The sequence below is a fragment of the Osmerus eperlanus genome, chromosome 21 (genome assembly GCF_963692335.1).
Source record: "Osmerus eperlanus chromosome 21, fOsmEpe2.1, whole genome shotgun sequence".
Taxonomy (NCBI): domain Eukaryota; kingdom Metazoa; phylum Chordata; class Actinopteri; order Osmeriformes; family Osmeridae; genus Osmerus; species Osmerus eperlanus.
The window spans coordinates 714,025-739,682 of NC_085038.1; the positions used below are offsets into that span (position 1 = coordinate 714,025).

A 25,658-nucleotide genomic window follows, 5' to 3' on the forward strand; every position below is an offset into this window, starting at 1 on the left:
CTAATTCAAACACAAGCGGCACGGAGAACGACCGTTTCGATTGACTCATATATTATCAGTTTAATCAGTCGAACTTTCCAAGCGGTTAAATTCTACTAGAGTGACTGGTTCGGCGGCTATTTTTAGGTGTGTTTTGCGTTCTTGTGTGTGGTCGGTCAGTGACAGAGGGCCCCGAGGCTGTGGTCTCACGGGCCTCCAGTCAGCGGAAACGGCACATCCCGTAGAGTCAGAGTTTTCCACTGTTCTGGGGACAATGGGAGGGCCTGAGAAGGGGTCTTCCTGACTGGGCTATCTTAAGCCCTTTGTATGAAAACACAGGCCTACCTAGCATGGCCACTCACCCATGACAGGATACAAACAATTTAAATATGTTATAGAAAGACGATGTACTGATTTGTATCACACCTAAAATACTAACATCACACCTGATAGTGGATGAGTTTGACATTTTTAAAAGGTGGTTGACTTCCTTTTAAAGCCTGTAGGCACTTCTTAATATTCAACCACTTAATGAAGAAATACAGCAAATTAGACATTTATTAGACACTTATTTGGTATAAAACATAACATTCACAGACTGGAAAGAGCCCTTTGTTTATACACAATTATGTTCCCTATCATAGATAAGAACTATGCTCACTCACTCAACTATGTTTTGTAATGATCCTGTACTTAAGTTATTGCAAACATTCGGTTCTTTTGAGCTTTAAGTTGTATGAGTTATACGTTTAATGGAAAACCTTGACAGTCTTTCATACATACAATTTTTACATAACGTATTAATGTTATCCGATTCAATGTGACTGTTGGTGTTACAGAGCATGTTTCAGAAACATTCTAACTTCTCCATTCCAGGCCATCTTTCTTCCTCCACCCTGCCATATGTGGTGAGCAGAGCTTTTCCCAGACATATGTTTTTGTTTAGCTTTGTGAATAAATAGAAAAGTTGGAGGGCAGAAAAATCACTGGATCATTTCACTTCATTTAACTTTCAGCCTTTTTAAACTGCTTGAAACATTCATTTCTCATCAAAGGGACGTCAATCGGCTGGTGATGTTGCACACAAATGCAGTCACAGTCTGTGTCTCTGGCCTGAAGATTAAGGAAACGCACAGAGAAGCAGGCGAGAGGAGGTGTTGAAGCAGCCTGTCCTCTGCTCTTACAGAGAGAGGTGGGAGTGAAATGGTGAGTCTAGAGAGAGGAGGAGGAACTACTCAAACTTTCCCTACTGAGCTCTGTATGTTTGTCTCACAAGATCTTTAGTGTCTGCCTCATGCTTTGTGCAGCAGGAGAACACATTCAGTCGTTCAGTTGGGACACATGGTACAAAATAAGTTGCTGTGTACAACTTGCTGGATGAAACGGACATACTGGAGCTAAATTAGGACCCATTCAAAGTCTATCAGGATATCATAAACATATTGCTCAGTAAAGATACACATCTTTATCTTTCTGACAGACATTATCAACATGACACTAATAAATATTTACCTATTCATTAAACAAGAACAAAATTGAATACAATAACAGAAATACTGATTGTTGGTATGTATATAAACAGAAAGTCATATTGGAAGTTTTGGCAACATCAAGTATTTCCTTTGGTCTTAATGACAACCCCATTGTTATTGAAAACCTGTGGTTGAAAAGCAACCACGAGTGTGGCTGTCTTGTGTGGAATGTACCTCCAGCAGAGCACCTCCTGAAAACGTCGCTCTACAGCTACTGTCATTTCATTAAGTCAAACGGAAAGTCCCGTTCTTCATTAGCCAACAGATTCCAGCTGACCTCGACCCCTCTAACCCGTCGAGGCCTGCGTCCGGTCAGATGTCCAGGTCATCCGGCCGGGCCCGGCTGCTAGCCCGGCTGCTAGGCCTGGCCTCGATCTGTTTCAGAAGGTGCAGCTCTTTCCCCATGCTAGCCTTGTCCGGCAGATCAAAGCTCTGTCCGTGGCAATTACTCTGGCCTTTGTGCCCCAACTGGTTTTGTTCCGTGCTATAGTTAGTCCAGTTCTGCTCGCTTGCCTGCTTGTGGTAGTTGTTGCAAGAGTTGGTCTTCTCGGCCGTGTCCAAGTTGTAGCCCAGGTTGGACATGGGCGCTGATGGCGGGCAGCCGTTGCAGTAGATGTAGGACATGTCCTGGGTGCTCGGCCTCAGGTCACTCTTCACTTGGAAGTCGTCATCCGGACCCTTCATCCTGTCTTTAATCCGTTTGAAAAAGATGTAAAACAGCTCGATGACGTTGAGGGCCAGAGAGATCAGGGACACCACCAGCATGAACACGATGAAGACCGTCTTCTCCGTGGGGCGGGAGAGGAAGCAGTCGATCTTGTGCGGGCAGGGGAAGCGCTCGCACTCGTAGACGGTGTCCAGGCTGAAGCCGTAGATGTACCACTGGACGACCAGGAAGAGGACCTCGAACCCGGACTTGAACACGATGCTGACCACGTAGGTCTGGAGGAGGGCTCCCCTGATCTTGAACTTGCCGTGCTCCTCCAGACCGTGCTTCACCTTCTTCATCTTGATCTTCCTGAGGGCGGCGTCCACCTCCCTGCCCTGCGCCTGCAGCAGCCTCAGACGGGCCTCCTTCATGCTCAGCTTCTCCTCCTTGTGCATCAGGTAGAACACGTGGCAGAGGTACAGCAGCGTGGGCGTGGACACGAAGATGATCTGCATCACCCAGAAGCGCATGTGAGAGATGGGGAAGGACTTGTCGTAGCACACGTTCTGACAGCCCGGCTGCAGGGTGTTGCAGGTGAAGGCCGACTGCTCGTCGCCCCAGGCCGACTCCACGGCCGTGCCGAGCACCAGGATCCGGAAGATGAAGAGGACTGTGAGCCAGACTTTGCCCCCCGCCGTGGAGTACGCCTGCACCTTGTCCAGGAGTTTCCCCAGAAGACTCCAGTCCCCCATTCTGGATCAGGTCTATCTGGAGAAATACGGTAAGAGCTTTGAAACGACAAAAAAACGACAAATGTACTTTAACCGTCAACTTTCAACTGATAACCAATTTCGCATCAGTAGTTCCATGTTAAAATTATTATTTGAAGCAGGCGTGACGGCTCCCTTAAGCACGTTCAGACCTTCAGGATCAGCACTTGCTGATAGTATTAGTTGGCCTAATACCCATCTATAGTCAGCATAGTCAACTCTATATAATAAGATGACCACCCTAATGGTTAATTGAGTCTTCATGAGTAACTCGTACTATCACAACCACGATGGCGTTTGCCTTGAAAACATGAAAATTAATTAAGGTCTATTTATAGTCGGATCTGAGAGAAGAGCGTATGTTGTATTACAAGTTCCAATGCTAGAATGATGAAGATTGCATAATCCGGTCTTTAAAGGCGCATTTCGACATTATATAGGCTACATCAATATGAAGGGTCAATTTCTCTAAACTTAAGTTGTCGTTTCCACTTACCTGGAAGCTGCCGAAATCATGTAACGGGATAAAATGGTCCTCGCCCAAAATTGGCCGTTGAAAATTTTAAGTTAAAGCGTTGAAAAATACATCATATTATTTAAAAGAAAAGATCACCATATAAGCAAGTACTTGTAAGTCCTAGCACAACTAAAGTTCGGAGACCATCCTTAAAGATATTTAGGAGTCTTAACTGTGAGTTTGGTGGTGCTCGGAAAAGTTTTGAGTCACCTGATTCCTGACGTAGGAAACTTCTACTGGATCTGTGGGTTTTTTGTTGCTCTTTTGCTTGGTGATGCTGTGGAATGTCAGAAGAACTTCATTCTAGAAACTAGAAATTACGCCATCTAGTGTCCAGTTAACGCAGACTCACTGTAACGTCAGGACCCTTAACAGGGAGGAACAAAGGTAGGATAAATCATAAACAACTAAAATGTCTCATATTATGAGCATGATAGACATGAGACAGAAATAAAAGGAACCTATTAGAGATTAAGACTTTTTTGTTTCTACACAGTGTACAGACATGTACGTGGTTGCTTGAGATGTGACCTCCCCAGTTATTCCGTCTGTCACCGCCTGGTGGCATCACAAGATAAATAATCTCTCCCAAAAGGCCTAATTCGGTTTCCCCACTACCATTCCTGACGGATGGAATTGACAGATTGTAAATGTGAATGCTCAACATCTAAACTATGATGCTCTGATCAATCACGTGATAGTCACCGCTATGAGGTTCTATCAGGGCTGGACTGGGACCGAAAATCGGCCCTGGCATTTTTGGGTCAAATGTCAAATGCCCGGTATGCCAGATGGCCAGTCCAGCCCTGGGTTCTGTGTATCTTCGTGTTGACTTTATAAAGTTGGCCTCCACCGGGGCTGTGTTGGGGACTGGGTCCGCACACACGATCGAAGTACATTGTAAAATGTAATCTCATCAGCAACCTGTTATATAGGCCACGTTTAGATTATATTATGTAGCCTATAATTCACTGAATATTGAACATCGATTTGACTTCGGAGTAAACATCCACACCCTGCTTGTGCAAATCATTGTCCTTTTATTTATTTTTACTCCCACTATATCTAAACAACCAACACATAATTTCTTAATTGGCTACATCTCCCATTGCACCAGATGGATCTAAGATTTCCAGTAAATTGAAATACATGCATTTTTCAAGATTCAATGACTTGAGTGAAGTTTTTTGGGTCTTTGTCAGCAGATGTAGCCTATTTTATAATCAGTGAAAAAGAACATCTGGTTAATGATAGTATTCTGTCATGCATCGCCGACGTCAAAATCTAATTGCATACGATATACGTCACCTACCGTAGTGTGGGGTAAAATTGCCATAGAAATAGGACAACAGGATGAGGCTGCTTGTGAGAATCTGTGTGTACAGAGCAGGCTAGGCGCTACTACAGGGTTTAAATTATTTTAAAGGGGGGTGACTAACGCGAAATACAACTACATCTCAACATAACGGATCAACGCTAATCCTGGTGGGATGATTAACACCGTCGCGTTTACAGATGCTGAACTAAGAATGGCCACAAATGTATCTTCGCCACACGAATGAGTTGCAATATTTGATATTTATTTATTTCACATATTTTATATTTTGTGTTGGCTATTAGAAATACAGGCGCACGTTGCGTAGAATTGCAGCCTGCAGAAGATATTTTTTTTCTCCTAAAAACAAAATTGTGTATAGAACCGCGCACAGATTGCAGAAGATGTTCTGTGCGCGAGCAGATGGAGACTGCTCGGTCGCACCGTTACAAGATGACGCTACGGCTTGACGGGCTTGTCGTTATAGTGGGCTACCGACTACTGAACGGGGATGAAACAACAGAGCATGAAACTGGATGTTAGGTATTGTTTTTGTACTAACTGACCGTCGTGAATTAGTTGAAGATGGCGACTGGAACCGGTTGGCAGCAACCGTACAGTACCTCGCCTGGCAACCCATCCGTTATCACCGGAGCAGGGAAATTTAATTCATCCCCAACGTCAAACATGTTCTACGAGGGAGGATTATCGTTGGAGTACACTCAAGACCTCCATCTGAAAATGAGTAAGAAAATAGCGCAGCTCACAAAGGTTTGTTGGCTATTCACTCTTGCAAGGTGTTGCAAACGTGCCATTAGAAAATTATGTAATTAATTAGGCCACGTTTGTAATTGATTATGATCAGACCTTAATTCAAATAAACTTGAGGTGGTGAGTCCCTGCAAATTAGAAAGGAGAGAATGAATTCCGAGGGTAGTCGCAATTGTCGTTAGAGTGGATTGTCTTTCAGTATGCTAAATACTCATTTTGTAGACCGTTTTCATATTATTGAGTTTGACTGAGAAATCTATATAGAAAAAATATATTGAACTACCAGAAGCTTCAACTGTCAGAGCGGTAATGTCTGCATCCAATCTCTCCCCTCCTATTCTAACGCCGAATGTTCTTCTCATAAATGACAGCTTATAGTCAGTAGCTTATCCCATCTAATGGTGATGAATTGAAGACGAAATATAAGCCGTCTCGTGAGAGCCCTAAGCCTTGTCGCAGAGAAAAAGAGTAAAAGTAAGACTTCTGTATTTATGGAAATCTCTCATCATTGAGACTAATTTTCTGTGATGGAGTAGCTGGATTGGTGCCAAACCTTTTTTGTGCTTTGATAAGAGTGCAGGAGGAGGACATAATTGAAGGCACTTCAAACCGTTTTTTAACCCTTGCTATGATCTGTGTAAAACATCCATGGCATTCTGTATTACTCCCCCTCCTTAACACACTTAAAACGGTATAGTTCAGTACTTAGTTCATCATATTACTGAATAGTTTATTTTGAACAGTTATGACAAGAAAACAACCCTTACAACTTGTGTTCCAAAAAATCTTTCTCAGCCAAAACGATTTGACAGTTGACATCCAGTTTCAGCAGAGCTAATGAAAGAGGATGTGTGGGTTGTGTTTGTGCTCGGTAGACGTCAGTGTTGAGAAGGCCTGCTGGGGTGTTGATACCCAACGGCCACTCTGAATGACACAGAGACAGCCTGACTGGGACTTTAAAGGATCACCTGACATCTGACTGTCAGGATGAAGTCTGGAGGGCTCAGACACTAGAGGATCTCTTTCACAATCCTCTCACACACACACACACACACACACACACACACACACACAGGCCCATTTTAAATATTTTGAAGCAGGCATTTAATATAAACACACACATTGTATTTACATGATAGTCATATTTATGTGTATATATCAAAACTACTGTCACACCAACCACACAGCTTTGGTCACAGTATATTCATAACCACACAGAATAATCTGATTACGTAACCTCAATCCAAGATAATCAATCAAAAGTGACTAACGAGCTCTGTCTTAAACTCATTGAACACTCAATATATTTTTTTATCAGCCGTTGGGAGCAGAGAGGAGATGGAAGGAAGAAACAGAAATATTGCCAGTAGCGACTGAAGAAAAATAAATAAATAACGGAGACATTAAGATAGAAAATTAGAGCAGTTGACTGAAGGTTTTGCGGCTGGGACTGTGAAGCTGAAAATCAAATCAAATCAAATTTATTTGTATAGCCCTTTTTACACGCAAGCATGTCACAGAGGGCTTCACATATGCCCATAGAACTTCCCCTCAACCAACCTAAACCCTCAAGGAAGACAAGGAAAAACTCCCAAAAAACTCTCAACAGGAGAAAAAAAAAATGGAAGAAACCTTGGGAGGAGCAATTCAGAGAGGGATCCCCTCCTCCAGAGACGGTTGGTGGGAGAGAGGAGCAGAACACAGGCTAAACATAGTCATACAGTGTCGATGGGTTTTTAAAACACCAAAATCCATTATTCAACTTTATAGATGTAGGACAGGACCGGGAGACTCGCGACCAGGTCCAGCGTTGGCTGACCAATCCTCTGAGCAGCCTAGCAGGGCTGGCATCCCAGCAGGGAGGGACATGAGCAGGGAGGGACATGAGCAGGGAGGGACATGAGCAGGGAGGGACACGAGCAGGGAGAGATGGAGCATGGTCCGTACGGGGACATAAGTAAACATTAATTAACTTTCTACATGCACCATTGGTACGTCAATTTCGATAAAAAATCTCTTGACAAACACACACACTGTATTTACATGACAGTCTTAATATAATATTTAAAAATATTTTTCAGATATACAGTACTGTGAAAAAGTCTGTGCAAAAAGTTGAGCAAAACTGCTTTAATAAATAACAAAATTAATTAAGAAATGTTCCCCTCCAGGTGATCTACGCCCTCAACACCAAGAACGACGAGCACGAGGAGGAGATGGACTCCCTGCGCGAGGCTCACGAGGACGAGGTGCAGCACATCGTCACGGAGACGCGTGACAAGATCATGCAGTACAAGAGCAAGATGGCGGACGAGGCGGACCTGCGGCGACGCCTGCAGTCCCTGGAGGAGTCTGTGGAGCTGCACGAGCACATGAAGCGCCAGGCGCTGGCTGAGTTCCAGATGTACCGGCAGCGCATGGAGGACTCCCAGCTGTGCACAGAGGCCCAGCACACGCAGCGCGTGGTCTCCATGTCTCGCGAGGTGGAGGAGATGCGGCGAGACTTCGAGGAGAAGCTGCGCTCCTTCAGCCAGACGCAGGCGCAGTTCGAGCAGGAGAAACGTCACGCCATCGAGGAGCTGCGGGTCACACACAGGCAGGAAGTGCAGGAGCTGCTGCACAGCCAGCAGAACCAGAGCGCCAACTCCACGGTGGACCAGGAGAAGCTGGCCGAGCTGCACCGCGCCCAGGTGGACAGCCTGATGGAGCAGGTGGAGGAGCTGACCAAGGACAAGGTGCGGCTGGTGGAGGAGTACGAGGCCAAGCTCACCAAGGCACAGAGCTACTATGAGAGGGAGCTGGAGGCCATGAGGCGCTCCCAGCAGATCACCGCAGAGAACCTGCTGGCTTGGAAGAGGACTGAGGTGAATCTGTCAGGCGGGGGTCTCAACACCTGGGACACACCTGGGACACACCTGGGACACACCTGGGACACACCTGGGACACACCTGGGACACACCTGGGACACACCTGGGACACACAGCACCACAACAACATCTAATACACCTTATAGACACCCCAACACACACGGCTGAAACATCATCAAACAACAGGACTATCAACTGACTCCAAATGTTTGCATATCTGTTTGGATTTGATGCGAGCTGACTTTTGGAGTAAAATCGATATGAGGACTGAAGGTGTGTGTCGTGGTTGCAGGTGGACCTGAGGAAGGAGTTCCAGGCCCAGGAGTCAGCGCTGCAAAGGACTCTGGGTAAGCTGCGTGCAGAACTGCAGAGAGCCCAGGAGGAGGCTAGGGAGAGCCGAGATAAGACCAACCGACTCCAGACCTCCCTCACCAACGCAGAGGGCACTGTCAAGGTAGACCTGTGTGTGTGTTTAGATCTATGTGCATATGTCTATTCTATATGTGTGTGTGTGTGTTTACTTCTAGGTCTGTGTGTGTATAGTATTCGCAATAGAATCTATGTCTTTCGCAACTTTTTCGAAACAACACTATTATTTTGATGACGTGCTTTACTTGCTGCCTTGTTCCGTCTGTGGCACCTTCCAGAATCTGCATAAGCAGCTGGAGGAGGCGATCCAGGACGGGGAGATCTGGGTGATGCAGCTGAAGGACACGGAGTACGAGCTGGACGCCAGCAGGGACAGAGTCCAGCAGCAGGCCAGCGAGATCCTCCTCAAAGCCAGTGAGACCACACTGCTTTGCTGTTTAACCCTTGTGTTATCTTCGGGTCATTTTGACCCATCAGTCATTGTGACCCACCGTTGTATTGCGACAACTTTACCGCATACAAAAACAAAGTGAGGAATTTTCTTTGAACCGTTGGGCTGTCTCAGACCCCCCCACATTGCAAAGGTTAAAATAAATGATTATTATTTATTTAATTTTTTTGTATTGGGTAAAATTGGGTAAACACAACGATGGTTCGTTATGAACCTTTAGGTCATGCGACCCGAAGGCAGCACAAGGGTTAAGATAATATTTTCATCAGACAGTTTTAAGTGAAGTGTGACAGGAAAGGCAAGTAGATAGAGAGAAGACATGCAGCAAAGGGTCATGTCATCCCCTCTCTCTCCCTGCCCATCTTGTCTCTCTACATACTGTCTCTATCAAAAATCAAGCAGAAATGCCCAAAAATACATATACAGTATAATAATAATGTATTCATTAAGAGGCGGTTTTATATAAAGATACAAACATAGAGGGGTTAGATATTGCGTCCTCTTGATCCACAGTAGAACGCTCCAGTGTTGAGCTGCACCTGCCCCTGCAGCAAATGTGATTTATTTTACATCTTCATGGTCACAGAGCACGTCTTGTCGTTGGATGAGAAACTCGGGTCCGCTTCTATTTTCTGAGTTCCTTATAGATGGTTATTTCCCAGGATCCCCTGTGATAGTGGGAAGTGCAGCTGGATGTTGAATGCCATCCAGGTTGATGAATATTTCACGCCATTATAAAAGCTGGACCTCAAAGAAAATGTAAAATGGCAGTGGTTTATTTCGCTTTGAAGTTACCTCAGCAATTGAACGTGTGACACCAGATGAGAAAGCCCACAAGTGTTCAGGGGTACACCCGGTCCCCATCTCATCTCCTTTAACAGATGAGTGTGTGCCTGATATATGGAAGCTCCCCAGCCCCCCAACCCGACTCTGCTCTCTGCTCACAGTGAGCCAGGGCTCTGGGGATCAGATTTACCCGAAGGGACTATTTTGTTTTGGTAAAAGATATCTGAAATGATGAATAGGGGTTGTGTGTGTGTGTGTTTATTTCACTTTGAAGTTACTTTAGCAATTGAAAGTGTGACACCAGATGAGACTGTGTGTTTATGTGTGTGTGTGTGTGTGTGTGTGTGTGTGTGTGTGTGTGTGTGTGTGTGTGTGTGTGTGTGACAGGCCAGATCGGATCCCTGCAGGCCACCCAGATGAGCCACGAGGCCACCATCAGGGATCTGGACTGTGAGCAGATCCGTCTGAGGGAGAAGATCCATCGCCTGGACGAGGAGAGGGAGAGCCTGCTCAACCAGGCCCAGGCAGCTGACGAGCAGCACAAGCAGCAAGTCCTGGACCTGGAGCAGGTACCGGACAACCGCAGTACAATACCACTGGATGCTATGCTATGCATTGCTATGCTATAGTTTGCTATGCAAATGTTTTTTTTGTCTAGGACTAGGCTTAATTCATGTCTGGGAAACTGGGCCAATGGCTCTTTAGATAACTTCTCAGCCTTTAACAGAAAACATGTTAGTCATTTGCGTTTATGTCGTTTTTATTGCTTCGGGTGTAAGGCTTATGCTGTGCACAACCATATTTGCATGAAGTGGTAGTTTTTGGTTTCTAATAAATGAAATGTCTCCTTGCCCAACAGTCGCCCTAGGGTCTAATTAGTTGCTCTGTAGAGAAACCGCCGTCCTCGACTCAATGACACACTTCTGCTGATGAATGGGTACTGACTCCCTTAAATGAAGGACTCTGAAGCATTTCTCAGGAGCAATCAGCAACCCTTACTACATTAATACTGAAATCAGAACCTTACTACAGTAATACTGTAATCAGACATCACAGGATGTATTTAGGATCTCTGGCTCTGATCAACAAGTCGCATTAGGACCAGATACTGTGTGATCTACCACTGGCATACGCTAATCCAAAATAGTAGATCAAGTCTTATCTTTCATAAACGCATTAATATCTTGTATTAATATATGATGCGTGTTTGTGCCCCAGTCCCTCCGTGAGGAGCGTCAGGGCTACGAGAGGGAGCTGGGGCGGCTGAGAGGCCGGTACGAGGAGGAGGCGGTGAGGCTGGGGGAGGCGCAGGCCAAGGCTCTGGAGGAGCTGGAGGACAAACACCGGGCCGTGCAGGAGGACGCGCAGAGTGCCGCGGAGCGGGAGAGGAGCCTGCTGGTGGCGGTGAGAGGACCTGCTGCTCGGCGTCTGACAGCAAGCACACTCACGGCTGTTTGTCTCCTGGTTTCTGAGGTCCAGTATTGTGAGAGTAGAGAGATCCTAAGAAGGACCGTGGTTAGGGAAGCTGAGGTGATCATAGCTCTGCAAAACTGGCTTGTTCTTCTCCCAGCACCCTCTGTGACTCGCTGGAGAATCTGCTTCTCAGAATCAGTACGGGGCACAGCACAGGTAATCCTGTCTGTGAAATTGAAATCCAATCTCTGTTGTAAAATAGAGTCCTGTTGTAAAATGTTCTGTTGTAGAATAGAGTTCTGTTGTAGAATAGTTATGTTCCTGAGGCTGGTGTCTGTGGGATAATTACACGTCCTCTGTCATGTTTGTTTCATTTTCAATTTTTCTTTCATTGTTAATGATTAACATATGCAGTCACATTACATAAAACTGTTTGTTTACGCGCATTGTGAATTGAGTCGTTTGCCATCTGTTAGAAGAAGAAAAAAAGTCTAACAAATGTTTCGCATGAATTCACAGAATTAATTAGGTCAATGTAAAGCCCATACTCAGTACGATTCCCTTCTCAGGATTTCACGCTCCTTGATGAAAGCAGACTCAAATGAAAAGATGTTACGACAAAGACAATCAAGATCGGAAGATAAAGACGAGAATGGGATTACTAGTTATCAGACAACTTTTTTACTCTTTACTCTTGAACTTAGAACAGAATACTGAGGCCTGGTAAAACTGAATTGAGAATCACGCCAGATCTGTAATGGAGGATAATGTTCAGCGATCAAGGATCGTTTTTTTGTTGTTGTTGCAGGAAATGGGTCAGGAATACGAGATCCAGCGCCTGTCCCTGGAGGAACAGAGGAACCGTCTGCAGCTGCAGCTGGAGAACCTGAAGGAGGAGCTCTCTGCCAAGCTCAACATAGCACATCAAGAGGTATGGCACCGAAACAGGCTTCTAATATCTTCTCACCACACACGCTTTAAACCAGCACTACACAAGTAGTGCATTTAGTGAGGGGATGTCTGGTAGTCTAACTATTGCTGACTGGTCTGGTAGCTCTTCTCCTGGTCTCTCTTTCCTGGTCACTCTCCTAGTCTCCCTCCCCTACTCCCTCTCTAACTAGTCTTTTTCTCTCCTAGTCTCTGTCCTTGTCTCCTTCTTTCCTCTACTCCTAGTCTCTCTCTGGCCTGACGTCTCTCTTTGGCCTGACGTCTCTCTTTGGCCTGACGTCTCTCTCTGGCCTGACGTCTCTCTCTGGCCTGACGTCTCTCTCTGGCCTGACGTCTCTCTCTGTGTCCTCCAGGTGTCTCATCTCCAGGAGATGGTGAAGGAGGGAGAGCAGAACCTGAGCTCGGCTCACTACCAGATCTCCGGCCTGAAGGAGACTCAGGAGAGACTGTGCACCGAGCTGGATGCCACCAGGTCCAGGGTTAGAGAGACCAGCAACCTTCTTACCGACCTCCAGGTAAATAAACACATGGGTTAGAGAGATGTCTTGTCTTTGCTGGACTAATGCATGAGGTAACTCTCATCCACTAGCGGTGGCTCTGTGTTCCTGTTTAAGCCTGGAACAATGCTCTGCTTCTGTAGCGGTCGGGATGAATTTGTAGATGTTCCTTGACGATCAGCATTGTTGACGCTTTGCCGTGGTGTGTTCAGGAGGAGATAGAGACTCAGAAACAGCAGCACGAGGCCAGAGTGATGTCCATACGCACCGAGGAGAAGCAGAAAGTGGACAAGATGGCGGAGGACCTGGACCAGAAGTGGACAGATGCTCTGAGGTAGCGCACGTCTCACAGGGCAGGAAACACAGGCTGCTCTCTGGCCTTCATGCTGACTCGCTTTCACTCCTCTCTTTCATTCATTCTTTTATTTATTTTTCTATCTCTTCTCTCTCTCATTGTCTCTCTACCCCACTCTCCACCCACTGTATCCCCCTTCTCTCTCCTCTCCCTTTTCTCCCCGCTCTATCCTCTCTCCCCCCTTCCCTCTCCCCCCTCCCCCGCAGGGAGGAGCTGCGTCTGTTGAAGGAGGAGCTGGTGGAGGAGTACGAGGCAGACAAGCAGGCAGCCCTGAGCCAGCTGTCTCAGCAGAAGGAGGTGGAGATGATGGCGGCTAGGGAGGGGTGGCAGAGGAAGGTGGAGGACCTGCTAGAGCAGGTACTGAGCACACGCACACACATACACACACACAAACACACACACACACACACACACACACACATACACACGCACAAACACACACACACGCACAGTTTTGAAAGGTTGAAAAAATCTTTTGAAAAAAAGTATTGGAAAAAAAAGATTTGGTGTCATGGGTGCAAAAATCTATTGTGAGGTCCAACAGGTTGAAACTGAAACTGTTGTGTGTGTGAAAAAAGTTTTGGGGGAAAAAAAAGTTTTGAAAGGTTGAAAAACATTTTAATCTGACAGGTTGAAAAAATATTTTTCAAAAAGGTTTTTGGGAAAAATAGTTATGAAAGGTTGAAAACATATTTGTTTCATTTCTTCAAGTTTTTAAATGTAGTTTTTAACCCTTTTTTACATCATTTCTACTCAGAAGCCTGTATTTTATTTTTGTCCTCCCCCCTTCAACCCTAACCGTCCCCCAGATCTCCCTGCTGAAGCAGAGCTTGGAGCTGCAGCTGTCCCAGTCCCAGGCCGCGCTGCAGCAGCTGCAGGCAGGGTTCAGCCAGGAGCGTGAGCGGCTGTCCCTGCAGCTGGCGGACCTGAGGAGGGAACACCAGCGACGGGAGAAGAGGCTGCAGGATGCGCACTGCTGCGCCCTCAGCACCATGGAGGACGCCCGGCAGCAGCACATCAGGGTATCCGCATCCATACGCGCATCCATACACGCAATTTATACACGCATCCATACACGCATCCATACACGCATCCATACACGCATCCATACACGCATCCATACACGCATCTATACACGCATCTATACACACACACAGGCAGGCACACACATGCACACACACTTAACCTACATCATACATGCATATCTCCACATCCCAGTTAGTAACTCATCTGTCATTGTCACTGCATGTCTCCAGCCATCTCTGTCTCCACTCATCTCTGTCTCCACTCATCTGTCTCCAGCCATCTCTGTCTCCACTCATCTCTGTCTCCACTCATCTGTCTCCAGCCATCTCTGTCTCCACTCATCTGTCTCCAGCCATCTCTGTCTCCACTCATCTGTCTCCAGCCATCTCTGTCTCCACTCATCTGTCTCCAGCCATCTCTGTCTCCAGCCATCTCTGTCTCCACTCATCTGTCTCCAGCCATATCTGTCTCCACTCATCTCTATATCCCTACTTCCTACATCCAACTGTCCATCCTCTCTCTCTCCCTTCAATTCTCGTTCATCTGCTTTTTTCTTTCTCCCTTCTCATCCCCTCTCATTCCCTCTGTCTCTTTCTCTCTGGCATTTCTCCTCTCCCTCTCTCCTTCCCTCTCTCCTTCCCTCTCTCCTTCCCTCCCTCCCTCCCTCCCTCTCTCCCTCTCCCCCTCCCCCTCCCTCTCCCCCTCCCTCCCTCCCTCCCTCCCTCTCTCCCTCTCCCTCCCTCCCTCCCTCCCTCCCTCTCTCCCTCTCCCTCCCTCCCTCCCTCCCTCCCTCCCTCTCTCCCTCCCTCCCTCCCTCCCTCCCTCCCTCCCTCCCTCCCTCTCTCCCTCTCCCCCTCCCTCCCTCCCTCCCTCCCTCCCTCCCTCTCTCCCTCCCTCCCTCCCTCCCTCCCTCTCTCCCTCTCCCTCCCTCCCTCCCTCCCTCCCTCTCTCCCTCTCTCCCTCTCTCCCTCCCTCCCTCCCTCCCTCCCTCTCTCCCTCTCTCCCTCCCTCCCTCCCTCCCTCCCTCTCTCCCTCTCTCCCTCCCTCCCTCCCTCCCTCCCTCCCTCTCTCCCTCCCTCCCTCCCTCCCTCCCTCCCTCCCTCCCTCTCTCCCTCTCTCCCTCTCCCTCCCTCTCTCCCTCCCTCCCTCCCTCCCTCTCTCCTTCATAACCCTCCCTCCCTCCACACCACAGTGACTCTGCCTGCCCCACTCATACCCTCCGCAGTCAGCTTCCCCCTCCACGTACCCCCCTGGTGTGGAGCCCTGCCAGGGTGTCCCTGCTCCTCTGGAACATTACCTCCATCAGCTGTTATTACCGCCAGCCGGTTTTAGCAGGTCAGAAAGAGAAAGCTCCCCAGATTCTGGTATACGAGTGTGATTTTCTGCGGTGTCTGCAGCAGAGAGGCTTTGATCACATCCAGAGGCTCCAGCGTGGAGAGAGAGAGAGAGGCAGAGAGAGAGAGAGAGCTCGTCAGTATGTGGGAGTCCTGGGCTGTACTGTAATGTACTGTGATTCACTTCTACATCAAGGCAACATTAACTAGCATGTTGCAACATCTAGCACTGCTGCAGTGTCACAAAGAACAGGTTTCTATTGTTTATAGAGCAACACAACCAGGGCTCGCCTTAGTCAGTGCAGCTGGGAGGAAACCTTTGATGTGAAAAGAGAGAGAGGCAGAGAGAGAGGCAGAGAGAGAGTGGCAGAGAGAGAGGGGCAGAGAGAGAGGGGCAGAGAGAGAGGGGCAGAGAGAGAGGGGCAGAGAGAGAGGGGCAGAGAGAGAGAGTGGATGAGAAGGAGGAAGGGAGAAAGGCAGAGAAAGAGAGAGAGGTGTGCTGGATCTGTGAGGGTGTGCTGGATCTGTGTAACTGCTCTGTGAGGGTGTGCTGGATCTGAGTAACTGCTCTGTGAGGGTGTGCTGGATCTGAGTAACTGCTCTGTGAGGGTGTGCTGGATCTGAGTAACTGCTCTGTGAGGGTGTGCTGGATCTGTGAGGGTGTGCTGGATCTGAGTAACTGCTCTGTGAGGGTGTGCTGGATCTGAGTAACTGCTCTGTGAGGGTGTGCTGAATCTGAGTAACTGCTCTCTATGGGTGTGCTGGATCTGAGTAACTGCTCTCTATGGGTGTGCTGGATCTGAGTAACTGCTCTGTGAGGGTGTGCTGAATCTGAGTAACTGCTCTCTATGGGTGTGCTGGATCTGAGTAACTGCTCTCTATGGGTGTGCTGGATCTGAGTAACTGCTCTGTGAGGGTGTGCTGGATCTGAGTAACTGCTCTGTGAGGGTGTGCTGGATCTGAGTAACTGCTCTGTGAGGGTGTGCTGGATCTGAGTAACTGCTCTGTGAGGGTGTGCTGGATCTGAGTAACTGCTCTGTGAGGGTGTGCTGGATCTGTGAGGGTGTGCTGGATCTGAGTAACTGCTCTGTGAGGGTGTGCTGGATCTGAGTAACTGCTCTGTGAGGGTGTGCTGGATCTGAGTAACTGCTCTGTGAGGGTGTGCTGGATCTGAGTAACTGATCTGTGAGGGTGTGCTGGATCTGAGTAACTGCTCTGTGAGGGTGTGCTGAATCTGAGTAACTGCTCTCTATGGGTGTGCTGGATCTGAGTAACTGATCTGTGAGGGTGTGCTGGATCTGAGTAACTGATCTGTGAGGGTGTGCTGGATCTGAGTAACTGCTCTGTGAGGGTGTGCTGGATCTGAGTAACTGCTCTGTGAGGGTGTGCTGGATCTGAGTAACTGCTCTGTGAGGGTGTGCTGGATCTGAGTAACTGCTCTGTGAGGGTGTGCTGGATCTGTGAGGGTGTGCTGGATCTGTGAGGGTGTGCTGGATCTGAGTGCTGCTAGATCCTGATCTGGAGGATCACCAGGATATAAACAGACATCCGCCACCAGGCTGCAGCTCTGATCTTCACCAACACAGCCCTGCTCGCTCATCAGAGCGGAAACTGAAACTCAGTCGTGTGTGTGTGCAGGCCCTGGAGGAGCGTCTGAAGCAGGAGCAGAGGGAGGAGGTGCTGGCGCTGAAGGAGGCTCACAGACGCACCCTGGAGGTGTTGCGCCAGCAGGCCGGGCAGGACCTGCAGACCCTGCGCTTTGAGCTGGAGGACGAGGGCAAGGCCATGCTGGGTAGGACACAGTCAGACCCCCACACACACACACATCCTGGGGTTCAGGGATGGAGTGATGGATGGATGCATGGGTGGAGAGATGGAAAGAAAGACTGACAGATCCAAAGACGCACAGCTGGATACATAGATACATTGTTCATCCCCTAGAGGAGTATTTACATCCATCACGTGTTTCTAACCCTATCAGAGAGGGTGACCTCTGACCTCTGGATGTGTGTCTCCTGATCATAGCGTCACTGCGCTCGGAGCTGAACCACCTCCACGCCACGGCTATCGAACACCTCCGCCAGCACCAGCAGAAGGAGAACACAGCGGCCAAGCTTCAGCTGGAGGGCACCCTGGAGCAGAGCAAGCAGCAGGTCAGACCCGCTCTGCACGCTGTTACACACCACCACCCAGCTACCCTGACACTACCATGTCATGGAACTACATAACAACCCTTTACACTGAGGTTACATGAAATACAATGTAGCTGCATAGTAAAAATGTACATGTAGGTTACATTAACATGAATGGGTGTCATGTGTCACTGAAAGCTTAAATCGTGGAGAAAGATCCTTCATGACTGCAGCTGCAGGGAAACATGCTTCATGGTGCTGGGAGTGTACTGCATCATTCTCTCTACCGCGCACACACGCACACAGTCATACACACTCACACATACACTCACACATGCACATACAAACACAACACACACTTTCTTTCTCTCTCTACCTTTCTCTCTCTCTCTACCTTTCTCTCTCTACCTTTCTCTCTCTCTCTCCCTCTCTCTCTCTCCCTCTCCCTCTTTCCCTCTCCCTCTCTCTCTCTCTCTCTCTCTCTCTCTCTCTCTCTCTCTCTCTCTCTCTCTTCTCCCCCCCCCCCCCGCCTGCACAATTCCAACTGACTGCCGTTAATATAGTGGTATTCCCTTTAACATGACCTACTTAGGAATTTAGACTGTGCCTCGGGGCTAGCTGCTAATCCTACCAATAGCTGTTTCATGTAAGCACATTCAGTAGCATCTCCCTCAGATCCGACTCATTACCGTCACCCCCCCACCCCTCACGTCAGGAGGGTTTGCAGCGTTGTGTGAGGAGATGCGTCAACCTTCACAGTCCGTCACCCCCTGCTGTGTGTGTGTTTGTACTGATTATCAAAGGATGTGTGACCTCATGTAGTGTCGTTCTGATTGGTCCAGGAACAGGAGCTGTTTGGTCGTATCTCGGACCTGCAACAGGAAGTGTGCTGTCGGACCAATCGCATCACAGACCTGGACCACGAGATCCACTCCCTCAACGAGACCATCGATACCCTGACCCGGGAACTGGAGCTGAAGGGGAAGGAGGTGCTCCGGGTCCGGAGCGAGGCCAACCACCAGATCAGGTACACTGACCTCTGACCCCCGACCCCTGACCCCATGCTGCCCAGTCCTCTGACACATAGTGTTGGATAGAAATGAACACACTCTAATGGGTTTGAGTGGAAAGAAATGTCTTTTGAATTGGAGTGGAACAGAAACGACTGGAATTCAATAAGAATTTCCGATGTCGTCGTTTTAAGACGCATTGCCGGCTTCCGGCAGTAGCAGCGAACACTTCTGGACCTCCGAGACTTCAGAGCCTCTCTCCTCAGCCTCTCTCCTCTCCAGACCGGAAGGTAATTAGTCCCTGAGAGCTTCTTTAAAGAAGTTCAGGTTCCCTGGAGCCAGCATGCTGGGGTCTCAGTCCTGAGTCTGAGCTGGAGTCTGCTGTCAGGTCTGCTTCAGACACACAAGCCGGGGGCATGGCCCCAGCCGGGGGCGTGGCCCCAGCCGGGGGCGTGGCCCCAGCCGGGGGCGTGGCCCCAGGAACCTTTTGTTCCTCTCTGAGGGAAGATGAAGTTCTGTTGAAGGATGTCGGAGGGCTGAGGTAGAAGCCATCAACATTTCATACGCTGCTCATATGAATATTTCAAAAACATCCCATCAATAAAAGATGCGTTGTGAGGAAGTCAAATTGCAGCTGCTCTCGTTAGTAACGGGCGGCATGGCCAGATCTGGGAGGTCAAACAGAATCATCTTGAGGTCCAACTCTCGTTAGCGAAGAACAGATTTGCTCTCTGTCTCCTGGTCGTGTTGCTCGGGGCCAGCATGATTCAGACTGGACTGCAACCTACTGAAGAACCCCTCTCGAGATACAAATGATCCTGTATCTCTGAGGAGATGGGAGGAAAGGTGTACTGTCAGAGGAGGAGGAGGGAGGGGATGGAAGGAGGGAGAGGAGGGGAGGACAGCATGTTTCCTCTTTTGAAATCTGCAGAGCATCAGAAATCAAGCCTGACAGGATTTTGGTTAGGGAGGGGAGTACGAGGAGGGGATGGGGAGGTTATGAGGAGGGCAGAGGAGGAGGAGATTTTCACTGACCCATGCTAAAGTTGTGTATGAAAATCCTATTTCTAACCTCTCTTCCCGTATGTGTCAATCTGTTTGTGTGTGTGTGTGTGTGTGTGTGTGTGTGTGCAGGGCTCATGAGCAGGACCTGACCAGGAGGCATGAGCGTGAGCTGGGGGAGCTGGGAGCGTCTCATCACAGAGAGACTCAGATCATGCTGTCAGACTTCAACAAGGCCCAGGAGCTGCTCAAAGACAAGATCTCCGCCCTCCAGATCCTGTAAGTTGGTGTGTGTGTGTGTGTGTGTGTGTGTGTGAGAGAGTATATGTGTGTGTATGAGAGAGAGAGAGGTGTGTAATTGGGTGGATGTAACAAAAAGCCTCCTGCTCTAGGGCTATATTGAGTCCTAACAGCTTGGTGGTCTGCGGAGACTGTAGTGCAGTCTGTTAAAGTGTTGATACAGACCAATGCAGAATCGTGGTTCTTTGTTCTTCCTGCATGCATAATGCGATCTGTGGTTCTGTGGTGACCTAATTTAGGACTGAGCGTGAGCGCCATCTAGCCTCGGCCCACGGTACTGCAGCTCTCTGACTCACCTCATCCCCCCTGCAGGGCTATCCTTCCAGGTAACCTGGGGGGGCCCAAGGGAGGGGGGGGCTTGGCCCCCCCACAGCAATTGACAAATATGTCGGTTACCTAAATACTCCCCATTCAGCAGTTATTCTAACCCTTAAGCTAAACCCACGATAAAAAACTATAAATGTGCCACCTCGAAATAACTCCATGACCCATGTGGACCCTTGTTGCGGCTACGACACTGGCAGCTAGACAGGATAGACACGCTGCTCGTTATTCAACGCCAGAGGCTGAGCAGAATTCCTGATCACGACCACTCAGAATCAGGTCCCGGTAGTTTTAACCCAGTTATGTTGTTGAGGCTGACGTGTTACGTGCGCTGCTCTGTTCAGCCACTAGGTGGCTGTAGGAGAAGGAAAACACAGGAAGGAAGTTCAGAAAGAAACTATCTGTACCATGACAAGCTTAGCTGGGAGGCTACAGCTGCAGTCTGGATGGTTACCAGAGAACCCTCCCACTCCCACGCAGAGAGAGCTCAGTGAGGTCGCAGGTTCAAATCCCCCCCACCCCATACTTCACATCGGATCAAAGTGTCAGATGAATCGGTCCTCAGGACAACCGTAAAGCTGTCGTCATGACGACCGTAAAGCTGTCGTCGCGTCCGTGACCCGCTGTGTTCCGTGTTCTAGATTGGAAGGAACAGAGGACAAGTTCCGGAACCGCGAGAGCCGTTTGGAGGACCTGCAGGTCATCGCCGAGCTGAAGGACATGGTGTCAGAGAGGGAGTCCCTCGTCAAGAAACTGGTGGTGGGTCCTGACCTTCAGCTACCGCACCAGAGGCCCAACAAGAACCAGCTCCCTCCCTCTCCCTCCCTCTGTGTGTTTTAGATGCCCACTAAAGGAAGTGTTCCCTCCCTGATCCTCCTGGGAGCTGGAGAACCAGCTGTCTCTGTGTTCCACACCCATGTGTCTCTCTGAAGATCTGCTATCTACTTTAATATCTCTTCTGGACATCTGAATTTACTGCATCGAAAGCAAACAAATCTCTCAGGATGAATGTATCTTTATCAGGGATTAGACCGGCTTTTTATTTTGCACGGTGTGAACTGAATGTTATACACACTCTTGGCTGTAGTGGACTTGCTCTATGCACCATTGCAATACTCAGGAAATGAACCTGAACCTGCCAACATTTAAACCTGGATTTGCTTATAATTTAATATAAACACTTTTTGGGTGTTTTGCAGGTTCAAATCTCCCCCTATACATCACTTTGGATAAAAACTAAATGATCTGCTGAAAATTAAAAAAAGACATTATTACATGAACAAGCAGGAGTTGTCGTGAGTAACCCTGGTTCTACCGATCTGTTTGTAGGACGATAAGAAGTTTTATCAGCTGGAGCTGGTGAACAGGGAGACTGGCTTTAACAAGGTGTTCAACACCAGCCCCAACATAGGGGTGATTAACCCACTCATTAAGGTGAGTCTGCACCTCTGCACCTGCAGGTTAGGTTGCACCCACCTGGACGCAGAGCCAGACAAATAACAACAGACGGCTCGGCAACAATGCCTAGCAACCGTTGTGAGTTGATTTGACGTGGTGGGACTAAGGCGATTGGGCTATCTGACAAACAAACATTTTAATGCATGAATTCAGATGTTCAAAAAGCATCTGACCACAGCATCCTGTTTGTAACTGATGTTTTACTATTAAGAGATATTATGATAATATAGCGTGCTCACCATCCAAACCCCCTTCTCATGTTGTATGTCTGCATTATGAAGATAGACTCTTCAGTGTCATTGCATCCAATTCCATTTTCAAGGAATGATTCTTCTTCCCTCTCTCTCTCGCTCTCTCTCTCTCTCTCTCTCTCTCTCTCTCTCTCTCTCTCTCTCTCTCTCTCTCTCGGTCTCTCTCTCGCTCACTCGCTCGCTCTGTGCATGACCAGAGTTGATGTTGTTCTTGTCCAAGCATTGCTTTCTGTTCCTGACCTGCGAAACCATCCATCACGCAATCAAAGCGCTCGTTCTCTGAATGGTGTGTTGTCCTGATCAGACCTGGGGATCGGGGTTGTCCTGTCCTGATCAGACCCTCAGGCTGCCAGTCCAGGAGGGCTACTTTGTGTGCCAAGCTTTGTTCCAGCCCTGGGTGAACATGTCCAATCAGAGTCAAGGCATCAGAGATTCCCATGTTGGTTGGTTGAAACTGGAGTGTTGGTCCTGGGCTGAATCTAAAGCTCCACCCAGGTGAGCTGTCCTCTCTGGGCTGTAAGCTCCACCCAGGTGAGCTGTCCTCTCTGGGCTGAAAGCTCCACCCAGGTGAGCCCTCCTCTCTGGGCTGAAAGCTCCACCCAGGTGAGCTGTCCTCTCTGGGCTGTAAGCTCCACCCAGGTGAGCTGTCCTCTCTGGGCTGTAAGCTCCACCCAGGTGAGCTGTCCTCTCTGGGCTGATGTCCATCGGTGAGCAGTGTTGCCAATTTAGAGACTTTTCACCTTCCCTAACAACTAGAAATCGTATCTAAGCGACGAGCAGCAAATCTGTCGACTTTCCGCTACTTTGGCAATCTCCGTTTTCGTTGTTGAGTAGCAGCAAAATAACTTAACCGATTTGCCTTTCTTAGTGCCCCGTGGTTACAGCAGTAGGTTTTTTAGATCTGTAATTGTACTTAATACATCTACAGATCTAAAGGTTGACGTCATCATGTAATCCAGCGACTTTTTGCGACATTTCAGAGCCAATGGCGACTTCTGGTGAGCTTGTTTTGGCAACACTGCCCCTGAGGCTGCAGCTTCCCCACCTCTGTGTCTGTGTCCTTCTGATGCAGCTGAGGAGTGGCAGGGCAGGGAACGGAGACGTCAGCTCTCAAAACCTAAATGTTGAGGACGAGGAGGAGGGGCTAGGCCCGGGGTCTGCCCCCCCCTCCCCCCTCCACCCCGCCCCGCCCCGCTGTAGTAGCCCTCCGCCCCCGTCCTCCAGCCTTCCTCCGCACCCCCAGCCTGACCTTCAGAACCCTCGGAGGTGAGAGCCCCCCTTCCTCCCTCCTCCTCCTCACCCCCCCCCCCTTCCTCCCTCCTCCTCCTCACCCCCCCCCCCCCTTCCTCTCCCCCCTCGTCACCTCGTCACCACCGACTCTTGTCCTCGCCGCACATACCGTCACCATGGCAGCAACAGACATGGCCTAACAGCTCCCCACACACACCACACACACACACACCATCCCGGTCCTGCCACTAGGCTTGGTCGTGTGATTCTCAGTGTTGTTAACGAGTCTACCAGTCAGTCGTCATAGCGAGCAGTGCTGGTGTGGCGCCGCGCTGCTCTGTCGGAGCCTCCTGTCTCTCTGTGTGTTTGATGTTCATCCACAGCAGAGGGCAGGCCTGCTTGCTTCACACCCCAGTGCATCGTAACAACAGTCCGTGATCAGTGTCTTGGTTACCCAGGTCTAGCCTGGATGCTAACAGGAGAAGACTGTTTTAGCCTCAGGTTGGCACCCTGGCTAGATCCTCGTGCATGGCACAACTACCCGTAGTTGAACTGTCAACTGACCCTGGATTGAAACAATCTCCCTAATAAGAATATATGCTGGCATCCACAGAATGTGCCATGATGAGTTATATCGTGACATTGGACAAATGGCCATATTCCGGAATCCATGGTTTTGGAATGCAGCTGTTGTACTTGACACCACATCCCTGATCACTGTCTGTGAGCATGAACACCATCTGCTTGCTGCTTGTGGCAGGAAACGTCATTCTTTTCTCCTTTTCCAAGTCATTTTACTGATGTGTATCTTGAATGCTTTCTCAGGTCACTTTACAGATGAAATGGCATGTTTGTTTTATTTTGTGTCACTAACAGTTTTCTATTTTCCAGCAATGAATGTATGGCATCATATAACAGTCTTGATTTCCATTTCAGTTTAGCCAAAGTTTATTTACTTATAATCTGGGTTTCTTGAAATAGCACAATAGAAAAGATGGAAGTTTCTCTTAAGACCAAAAAACTCCTCTGTGGGATTTCTCACGGTTTGGATTTTCTCCGGATTTCACTTTGCTCTGCCTCCCAGAATAGAGGCTGTTGTTTTATGTGAAAAGGCCGTGCTGGGATTTTAATAGGTCAAGTCTTAACAAAAGATCATTACTGTAACTGCCTGGCTGCTGATGCAGGGGTACCAATTACAGCCATTGTTGCTGCTAGCTAGGGAGCGGGTTGCAAGGTCCTGGGTGTCGGGTGATTATGTGCATCGTGGTGGTGGTCTGAATATTAATAAACTGCTTATGGGAGGCTGTCGGGACTCGGGAGCGTGGAGCTGGCGTTGTTGAGCCCTTGCTGTCTGGCTGGGTGACAGCGACACAGCCACACACACTTGGCCCGAACCAGCGAGTGTGTTGAGGAAGAAATGGTCCGCTCCCACTGGAACGGTGTGACTGTTCATTAAGATGGTTTTGTAGGACTTAGAAACTCAGAATCTGAGTCACACCGTTCTAGTGGAGACCACTTCTCCCACGATGTCGATATATTTATGTTATAACACAGGTTTAATTAGGTGAGCTGTGTTGTGTGACATGTGACAACAACAACAAAAGTTTGTATTTTGACCCGTCACGAAATCGAACACGTCTGTGGTCTCTCCATGTTGTAGTCGTATCGTCGCACTGTCGAGCTTGCATCGTGACCACGTCTTGCTATCTTGTTGTCGCTGTGTTTAGCGTGTTGTTGTGTAATAGTTGTTTTGAACTCCCGTGCAGCCCTCCTGAGACTGACGAGGTGACCAGTGCGGAGCCGCAGGAGGAGCTTTACGCGCAATACTTTACGTTCTGACTCCGCCCGGAGGAGACGACCTTAGAGCATGTGAAAAAGATAATTATTCATAAAACACACAACATGGCTCTGCGTTCATTCATACACTGTGAACTGTTATGTTTGTTAAACTTTTTGTTATTTTTTTTTGTTGCGTTAAAATATGATTAATGATGATGATGTTTTGTTATGGCCTGTTATTATGCAATATCTGCGTCGGTGCAGAAAAAACGTATTTGTTAAATATAATGCCACTGTAAGGATCGGGGTCCTTTTTAAATTACTGTCACTTACTGTCGGATCTGTAAGCAGTCTTATGAATCTGAATAATCCCCTGGAATATTAAGAGCACTTTTCATTTTAATGTCTAAACAGTCAAGAATGATGTTGGAAAAGGCTCCTAATGTGACGGTTTTAAGTGTGTGTTAACAGTTGCATTCTCCAAAGTGTTAAACACAAATTATGTCTTGCCAGTTTCAAAGTAAATAGCACAATATATCTATATTTATATTATACATGTCTATTATAAACAATAAACAACTATTGTGACATTT

General features: G+C 48.3%; 2 protein-coding genes across 4 annotated transcripts; one reads left to right on the forward strand and one right to left on the reverse strand.

The window, feature by feature from the left end:
- Positions 1-519: 519 nt before the first annotated feature.
- On the reverse strand, positions 520-3,666 carry gja1a (gap junction protein alpha 1a). Its single transcript, XM_062446329.1, has 2 exons — positions 3,427-3,666; positions 520-2,928 (listed from the first exon to the last, which is right to left on the reverse strand). Exon 2 carries the CDS (start codon positions 2,910-2,912, stop codon positions 1,824-1,826), a length of 1,089 nt encoding a protein of 362 aa, XP_062302313.1. The 5' UTR covers positions 2,913-2,928; positions 3,427-3,666; the 3' UTR covers positions 520-1,823.
- Positions 2,792-25,658, forward strand: fam184aa (family with sequence similarity 184 member Aa). Of its 3 annotated transcripts, none has more exons than XM_062446327.1 (19): positions 2,792-2,941; positions 7,705-8,397; positions 8,693-8,854; positions 9,048-9,183; positions 10,394-10,575; positions 11,225-11,410; positions 12,228-12,350; positions 12,721-12,882; positions 13,077-13,198; positions 13,426-13,576; positions 14,029-14,241; positions 17,218-17,371; positions 17,605-17,732; positions 18,554-18,738; positions 19,856-20,002; positions 20,989-21,106; positions 21,677-21,781; positions 23,129-23,322; positions 25,053-25,658. In XM_062446327.1, exons 2-19 carry the CDS (start codon positions 7,750-7,752, stop codon positions 25,123-25,125), a joined length of 3,189 nt encoding a protein of 1,062 aa, XP_062302311.1. In that variant the 5' UTR covers positions 2,792-2,941; positions 7,705-7,749; the 3' UTR covers positions 25,126-25,658. The 3 variants fall into 3 exon arrangements, with proteins under 3 accessions (XP_062302311.1, XP_062302308.1, XP_062302312.1); XM_062446324.1 differs by lacking the exon at positions 2,792-2,941 and adding an exon at positions 4,777-5,533; XM_062446328.1 differs by lacking the exons at positions 2,792-2,941; positions 23,129-23,322 and adding an exon at positions 4,777-5,533.